Here is a 9,348-nt window from a genome sequence, read left to right on the forward strand (position 1 = left end):
GGGCACAATCCATGTAAAATTTGGATCCAATTGTTCAACTTTGTTTATTTTCCTTCATCATAAATCATATAGCCTGAAACTCGTACTAACAAAAAATTGCGTTATTTCTGTAGACTTTTGTTCCACTTTCCAGGTGTCATATTGCAATATTATATTGTAGGCTACCTGTAAACATTTCCTGTTCCACTATTCTACTCCGATTCTTGATTCTTGAGTGAAATATAGCTGACTCAGCAATTTCTTTTTTAGTACCATGTGAAAAAAAACCATGAGAATTTTTTTTTTTAAAGGTTGATAACATTTTATTTCATCCAGACACAGACTTTGATGAGGAAAAATTAGCATAAAAACAGCCAGATCAACATTTTGGTAAGAACTATAGCTACACACCCATAATCATGTGCACACCACCCGTCTCCTAGACAGAATGACTCATCTGTGGCTGGTGTTGAAACACAGAAACAGTTCGCACCTGGATGGGGAGGACACCGGCAGTACCACACCTTTTGATTTGCTCAACATATTAAATGATTGCAAACGCAACAATCCCCATCAACACGATTAAAATTTAGATCATTAAAGAGGAGGGCTTCTTCAGCCTAAATAGACCTCCCAAGCAGGAACTGAACTCTTCACTTCTTACTTCTTAGTACTGTGGGGAAGATCATAACGACTGCACCATAGACATTGGTCAACATTAGCAGGTCATAAATCTTAAATGACAACAAACTCAGGACTGCATGTACAGTAGACTAGATAAAAATATGATAAGGTGCCTAAATGTCATACATTGACAAGGGTTTTGTTGCTGCTATGATAAATAGCACTTTCAGCTTTGTACATAATTAGCACAGTTTATTCCTGTAACACTAACAGTGAGTCCCAAACCCAGTACATCTTACAAGATTTCAATTTTTCGTTAAAGTTTTACGGCACTAGTAACGCAATGAGTGAGACTATAAGTGCCTCAGATTAGAGATGTTTGTTACTACAGAATATCAGTAACATACAAAGAAAAGGAGGAGAAGATAAGGATGATAGATGTTTTATGGGAAAGAAGCAGCAAACCACACCACAGCTCCCACAAACAATCCCCTCTAAAAAGATTAAAATTACATCAGAGGAGCAGCACAAAGAAATTTGGTACTGTTCCACAGTATTCATAATTTTTTAATGAAATGAAAACAAACAGATGACACAGGTAAGTCAATCATAAAGCAAAAAACATCATCACACTATACATACTTGAGAACATATTTTTTTAATTAATAAAAAACAACAACTAATTTACATTACAAGAATTTAATAACTTAATTTTTTTTTATGTAACCATATCTCAGTTTCAGATACCAGTACCTGCCTAATTAATCTCAAACGACAGAATCCAGTATGGCTGGGAAGAAGTACAATAACAGATCATTAAAATTAAATAATGACATAAACAATTCCTCAAGTAAAAGGCAACTTGAAAAAATATAGAGTACATTGTACTAATGATTTATACATTTCAACAAAAGGGGCGTGAGGGGGGGGGGGGGGGGGGGGGGGGGAAGAGGTGTTCAAGTACATTGTGCTAAAGATTTTTACATTTTAACAAGGGGGGGGGTGTTGTCTTTCCCTCTCCATGTTGGCACGGATAAAGCAAAAGTGTTGTCAGTTCAAGAGATAGTCACTGACCCAACAACTGCCTTTTATTGATGGGGAAAAAGAAAGGTAGAGAAAAACCATAGAGAGACTGCTATGAAAAACGTGCCCCTGGTGCCCTTCAACCACCAGTAGACAGTTTGGGAGTACATGGAGAATAATAGCAATAAAGTTCCCTGCAATCATAACAACAAATCAGAGGACACACCAGTACAAACTCTGTACATTGTGTGCAGTACAAAGAAGCCTACCTAAATATAACAAGAACTGTAAAATAATTGTAGGCCTACTTTTCTACTGAGAGTATCAAACCTTAGCAAGCTATCCACTTGCAAAAAATGAAAAGAACAAAAGACAACAGAAAAATTTAGTTTTACAGGGATTGATTTTCAAAGTTTCAGTACTGTAAATTTGTTTATTCTTTGAGACAGTAAAAAAAAAAAAAAATCCAAGCTGTTTAGGATAATGTACAAACATTCCGCTTATGATACAAGTATAAATTTCTTACTTCTCCACACACATGGCAATGAATTTGAATGAATTCCAGTGCGAATGAAAACAAAATCTGGAGCGGAGGGTAATAATAATCATAATTGTGACAGCACCAACTAAACACATTGGTGTACAAGCACCAATAATTGTAAACTTGAAATACACTGCTCAATTTTCTAACTGTTAAAATATTACATTACATGAGGCGTGTTAACAATATGAGTTACTTCTCAGATTTTAGTGTTATTGATATATCAAATTTATCAGTAAGTTGAACTTTACAAAGTCAAACTTGAAGAAAATGACATCAGTTGAAAATCCTACAAGTATAACCGATATATATGTATCGATTTCCAGCCGACATTTCAATTCATTTATATAAGGATTGCGAGAAGAAACTCATTTTGTCAGTACAGCTCACATATAAAAACTTTTCATTCAGTTTGATCAAATTGCACATTATTTATACGATGAAAATCAAACATTACAGTATGTTTTCAAACTCTTTTATTGTCAATTTAATTATTAATTACTAATAAAATCTAAACGTAAAAAAAACTTGAGAATCAGTCATAGTGGGGGCTCTCATGGCCTAGAGGTTAAGGTGTTCGCCTCTCATTTAATAGGTCCTGGGTTCGAATCCGGATAGCAACTGAAATTTTTCTTCTCAAATATTGTCTCCTTTCCTCTCTCCAGCAATGTTCTGTCGTCTGCTTTCGTATCCACTTTCTGCCCATACCCCATCACCTCTTTTGTCCTCTCCCCTGCGCTCCTGCCTCTTTCTGCAGTCTTTCTACTGCTACTCCTTGGCTCCTTCTTACTGCTGTCTTTCAGTCACACCCTTGATCTTCTGGTAGGAAGGATCTACATCTAACCTTCTCGGACAAAGGTGAATAATCTTGGAGGTTCCGTGTGCAAGTTGCGCACGTTAAAGATCTCTTGGGGGTCCAAAGTCATTAAGAGTAAGCTTCAGCCGCCACCCCAGGCAAAAATTTCCAAACAACAGAAAATGTTTAATGTGTCCCGCATGCTAATATGACCTTATGCAGTTGCGAGCGCCGTAAAAAACTTACCCTAAAAAAAATCAGTCACAGTTGTATTGAAAATGATAAGAACAATCTTTGGGGAACCTTGTCCATGCAACAGTTCTAATGTCTGCAAACTGATGACCTCCACATGTCACAATTTATGAAAGGCAAGGTGAAAAAGGAGCCGACTGTATAATACTGTATTCCCGAAATGAAATCTACAGAACAATAAACAACATCACTTTAGTAGTTTAGTAGAACAGGCATGATGCTTGAAATATATATTTTTTTCATCTTAGAATCTTAGATCCACACATGATATCTTGTACTTTTATGATTTTGAATTATCAGTCTGATTTATTTTGAAAGTATTGAGTTCAATATCCAGCCTGATCAGAAAAGATCTGCCTATGGCACAAAAGGCAAAGGTCAAAATCAGCATAGAAATTTCAAAGAATATGGAACTGTTACTTTTTAAATCTTAGTACAACAGCAAGGAAAATTATGCTGAAAAGCTAGGAAACAAAAAATTTCAAACTGCTTATTCAGAACTCAGTATAAAAATTGGCAACAACCCACTCTCAACCCATTCATAAAACCATTTGTTTGTTTTTAGTATAGTTTAGTTTTAGTACAAGTTTTACAGCGCTTGCAACTGCATAAGGTCATATGAGCGTTGAATAAAATGTGCATCAAAATGAATGTGATAACATCAACAATAATTCTTACTTTAACTAACAATACTTCCAATATATGTTAGAGCAGCAGTCAATACTGAGTCAGAACATGATAATAGTAATAGCCACACATCTCTGGGCATAGAGTAGAATAATAATGACACTTTTTTTAAAGGCAGAAAGACCAAACCACACAAAATAAACCCCCCTCCCCATTCAAATACTTTAAAAGAGTCATTTTAAAAACTAATACATGTACATTTTTCTACTGTAATATTCCTTGTTTCCCACAAACAGTGGCACAGCACTCATACACACATATTATGTATAATTATGTGAAAACCTTATTGATCGACCAAGCTCAAGCAGTGAATATTTGTGATCATTGTACTGTTCACGGCATCACAGATCATTAACTCTCAAGATTTTGATCATGTGTCCACTGCAAATCTCGATGATAAGGAACAATGTTTGCCCCAGATGGGATCATGCTCTGGGCTCTCCACCTGAACTTACATCACATACTACGTGGGTAGGACCTACAAGTCTGCATCACAGGGAATCTCATTGAACTGAGAACTTTTCGGCGCTTATGTTTCAATCACCATTGCAGCAGTTGTCTTTTATTTCTGTAGCTGAATTTGCTAGATAAGACTTATTTTAATTGGTGTGTTCACAATACAATGGTGCATTATGACAGGAGCAATGAAGCCGATCTATTCAATTTGTGAACATTTTTATGCTTTTTATACAATCTTAAAACTTGGCATGCAAAAAGCTAAAGAATTAGCTAAATCTGTGTGTTTCTAAGTTGTAAATAAATAATCTTTGTTGAAACAAGTTTAAAACCTGTTTTTCTAACTTCGTGCAAAAAAAATAAATTCTTTTCCATTATAACTTCAGTCCTCGAATATCTTTTCCAAATTAAGACTGTGGAACACTTAGGACAATCCCTGAGATAAGATGGTAGCAAAAAGTCAAAATGTCCAAACTCTGACAAGTTCCTAATTCTTTAAGGTTGCCTCATACTGATAAAAAGGCCTTTTCAAATTTTAAAATCAAGTCATACAGAAAAAATTAACGAAAGCATGAAAACAAACAAAAAGACTAACAATAAAAGAATTGAGCAAGAGAGATGGCTAAAAATTTTCAACTTTAACAAAAAAATCAGATACACAATACCAACAAAATAGGTCCAGGAGTGCAGGCCCGAAATAAAGAAAGAGATCACGCAAAGGAATAGAAAAGCCAAGAAGAAACAGGACATCAAATTAGAAGCTTCTGGAAGGAGTCAGTAGGACTGTGAGAAGGCAGGGAAGCATCATGTATGGAAATATCATTGTGACAACTTACATTTTGAAAAGGGAGCTAATATCATATATATCAATAAAACTCTTCTGCACTTGCTACTTTCCCATCATATTTTTCATAAATATCACATTAATATGACAACATGACAGTCTTTTAGTGCAGGAGGTAAAACAAGAAAGACATCCAAAAACAAGAGAGGGAAAGAAAATGGATAGTCACCCTCCAGCCACCCACTTCTCCAATACTGACCACAGTCAATGAATCAGAGTCTAAAATAAACAAAATAACAATTTATAAAGGATTATTCAATTAAACTACACCGAAAAGCTTCAATGTGAATAGACTAAAGATTAGCTACCAGATTAGGCAAGGATTGAGTTGAATACAATTTTCAAAAAGAACAGAATCTAATAGAGTACAGTCTTAAAAAACTTCAATTTACATCTAATGTTTGATTGCTAACAATGGGAAGCATTATAAGGTACATTACAATACATTATACATTGTATCACTGTTGTTAGAAAAACGAGTCATTCCAATGGAGAAAATGAGATGGTTGAAACTTTTCAGCTATAACACAATAAACTGACACACACACCAAAAAAATCAGTCTACAAGTGCAGGCCCGAAAAAAAGAGAGAATCAGGCAAAGGAATAGAAAAACCAAAGCACGATATCAAATCAGAAGCTGCTGGCTGAAAGAGTCACCCTAAACTAAAGCAGAGTCAAATGTGACTTGTTTTTCTCGCTAAAGCCTTGATGCCTGTACACTATTATTCAAAATATTTTATTTGAAACTCATACTGAGTTCAATCACTCTGCAACTTCAGCAATGTACTGGACTTCTTGTCCATCAGTATACTGGACAGTCGCAATGATAGGGTACCCAGATGATTCCTGAGTAGACTGCTCACTGATGTCAATCGAAGTGCTCTGAATGTCAACAATGCTTGAATTTTGCGCATTTGCAAGCTGCGCAATTTGCTGTAAGGCTTCTTCAGATATTGTCCCATCTGCGTTGATCTGTATCCCCTCAGAAGCCACATAAGTGACATCTGGAGAAATCAAGGCTATAGATTCTTCTGCTGGTGGCTTTGGACGATAAGTTTTCTTCACCCCTCCTGGCTGTTCACCGATGTTGTGAAGTTTGTAATGATGTTCTTTGAGCTTGTCGTAACGAGTGGTGTTGAAGCTGCAGACTTTACATGAGTAGCGTCGAGAGTCGGAATGAAGCAGCATGTGGCGCCTCATGTTTTTTATAAGGGAGAAACTCTGACCACATATCTCGCACTGGTGAGGCTTCTCATGTGTGTGTGTGACCATGTGGTACTTGAGATTTTGTCGTTTGATGGCTTCAAACTGACAGCCTGTGACAGGGCACTTGAAGAGCTGGCCTGAGTGAATCAGTTTGTGAGCCTTCAGTTGTGATTTGTGGGCAGTTGCATAACCGCAGACATCACACAAGTGGTCTTTTGTAGGGTTGTGAGTGATCATGTGGTTCTTCAAAGCATGTTTCCATTTGAATCCAGCACTGCAAATGGCACACACAAAAGGTTTTACCAGCTGATGTTTTGGCCTGTGAGCCATCAACTGAGTTTTTGTTCTAAATCTTGATTCACACTCAGTACAGAAATATGGCAATGCTCCCTCATGTTTCACAGAATGCTCCTTGTAAGCTTGATGGTTTTCAGATTGATGTTCACAAAAAGAACAAATGAATTCTTCAGACATGTGTTTGTACTTATGTAATTTGTATTCCCTTGCTTTAGTAGTTTTGAAATCACACTTTGTACACAGAAAATATTTAGGATCTGTTTCTGGATGAATCTTCAAATGCTGACGATACTCCTTGAATACATGACTGGCGAATTCACACTTTTCACAAACAAATTTCAAGCCAGATTTTGAGCTGTTCTGTACAACTATATTCGCTGTCTCTCTAGGCAATGCCACTTGGTTTGGTTCAGATGTCTCTTCTTGTTTAGTTTCTTTGTGAGGTCTCCTGCTTTTCTTACCAAGAGAATGCATCACATAATCTTTCTTCAGCTGTGATGGTTTTGACCTCACTCTTTTACTTTTCCATTGCAGACTATGACCTTCTTTAGCCACAATATTTGTCTCCATTGGTAACTCTTTGACAACGTCACACTTCAAAAACGCTTCCCCTACAAGAGTGGAGCCTACAGGCTGTGCACTGGAAGTGCTTTCACTTTCTTTCATGGATTTTGTCCTCTTCGACTCATCATCAGAATTATGAAGGACATCATCCCCCCTTTCGAGTCTTTCAATGAAGTCTTCAAATTCAGGATCACTTTCTGGTTCTTCTACCACTTTCCTGGGCCGACCAGGGCCTCGTCCTCTGCCTCTCCTCTTGCCACGCCCCCTCCCCCGACCTCTACCTCTGCCCCGTGATCTGCTGGGTGGCTTACTATTTGAATTAGCACCTGCATACAGCCCTGTATCAACATGATAAAACTGAACAAGATCTGATATTTCGTCTAAGTCTATGCCTTTTTGTGATTTCACTCGAGAATCTCCTAGCTGTGAAATTCTTTGAGACATCTCACTATCAGATTTATTTGTAGTTGTAGCATTTTCATTGGAGGAACAACTCGGCACATTTTTATCAAAAGTATTAGCACTGGTCTCCTCCTTTATTGAAGCAATCATCATCACAGTTTTAATACTGATATCACTTAAGCCTTTTTCAGGACCAGAGTCAGATTTTTTTAGCAATGAAGATTCATCCACTTTCTCAGGTTCTGGGGTTGTCATCCTAGGATTGGGGTCAGGATTGTCTGTCATTCCTGAAGGCTCACAAGTACCTTGTAACGGTTTGGAAGCATCGGTAACACCTAAGGGAGGACGCACATTACTTATGGCTAACAGTAAGGACGCATCGTTTTGATCTTGATCCATACTTTCAAATCCAATATTCGTTGAGATTGGCAGTTCATCATCGATGTCTTGAGAAGCATTGGTCGGAGTCTCATTCTTTTGACTATCATCCTCTGTTACAGCAGGCAAATTTGAAGATTTCTCAAGTATTTGTGCTTCTTGTTGTTTTAATAAAATCAGTTCTGAACTTGATTCCAGTGTTGTAGAAATTTGGGGACTTGAAACAGAATTTAAATCTGGCCGGATTTTGTCAAACACAGATTTTTCTGTTTCTGTAAATGCATCAGCTTTCTTCACTGTCCGAGCTCGAGAACCTAACAGCTGGGCAATCTCTTCCAAACCAGTTGTGCAGGTGCCAATAGTCTTCGGGTCATTGCTGTCTTCCCCATTTTGAAACATATCACAAAACTGAAGCAAAGTGTCCATTCTCATAATTTTTCCGATCTCAATAACTTGAGTTATTAGAGTAGCCTTTAATGTAATATTAGAAGTGTACATAAACTCAACTACTTTGCTCACTGCCTCACCATAACCACCATCCCCGTCATGGGAATCTATGTGGATTTCGATTATTTGAGGTTGTTTTTGTGAGAATCCTCTCGGGCAGTCTGCACCAATGCCCAAGATCGAACCAAAATACGGACTCGCAGCTGCAAGCACATTAGAGTGGGCATATATCTGTGTTCCACATACCTTGAGCACAACATCACAAAACTGAGATAAGTTTCTTTGGTCGTTCAAAGCAATTAAACAGTTCTTTAAATGGGTTTGGTCGTGAAAAACTCCACAGCGACTGAGACCTGTGTACGTCGCCATTTTGACAGGGAGACGAGTAAATTTTTCTGGAGGTGAAAACACTGGATCCTATATCCCCACAGAAAATATTATTTCAGTGAAAATATAAGTGTATTATCAAAGTACACCTTATATTTGAATTTTACTACATGGATAACAGGAGTACAAGGCTAAAATGTCTTATTTTCACTTTGCTAAAAATGCTCCCTATTTTCTGCGGATCTAGAAAGTTTACATTTTCTTTCCAAACGTATTTCGCGTTTTACAAAATTAATGGAAATCATATTATTACGTGTATTATATTCCATTTCCCTATGCTTTAAATAGAAAGAATGAGAGACGTTTGTACGAAAACTTAGTTATAAGAAGATGTTATGCGTGTTCACAGACGAGAAGGAATTGTAGGAATGGTCGAGATATGGATGGGGAGAGAGCAGAGGTTATAAAGTTGGCCTAAGGTTGTTGGGAGAGAGAGGGTGCGATCTAGACGAAGGGGGGGGGGG

At 37.3% G+C, this 9,348-nt stretch overlaps 1 protein-coding gene across 1 annotated transcript; it reads right to left on the reverse strand.

Moving 5' to 3' along the window:
* Positions 1-2,784: 2,784 nt before the first annotated feature.
* Positions 2,785-9,284, reverse strand: LOC101845682 (zinc finger protein 37-like). The gene has a single exon (XM_005096241.3). It carries the CDS (start codon positions 8,864-8,866, stop codon positions 5,966-5,968), a length of 2,901 nt encoding a protein of 966 aa, XP_005096298.1. The 5' UTR covers positions 8,867-9,284; the 3' UTR covers positions 2,785-5,965.
* Between the last annotated feature and the right edge of the window lie 64 nt (positions 9,285-9,348).

This window comes from Aplysia californica, unplaced genomic scaffold (assembly GCF_000002075.1).
Source record: "Aplysia californica isolate F4 #8 unplaced genomic scaffold, AplCal3.0 scaffold00124, whole genome shotgun sequence".
Lineage (NCBI taxonomy): Eukaryota > Metazoa > Mollusca > Gastropoda > Aplysiida > Aplysiidae > Aplysia > Aplysia californica.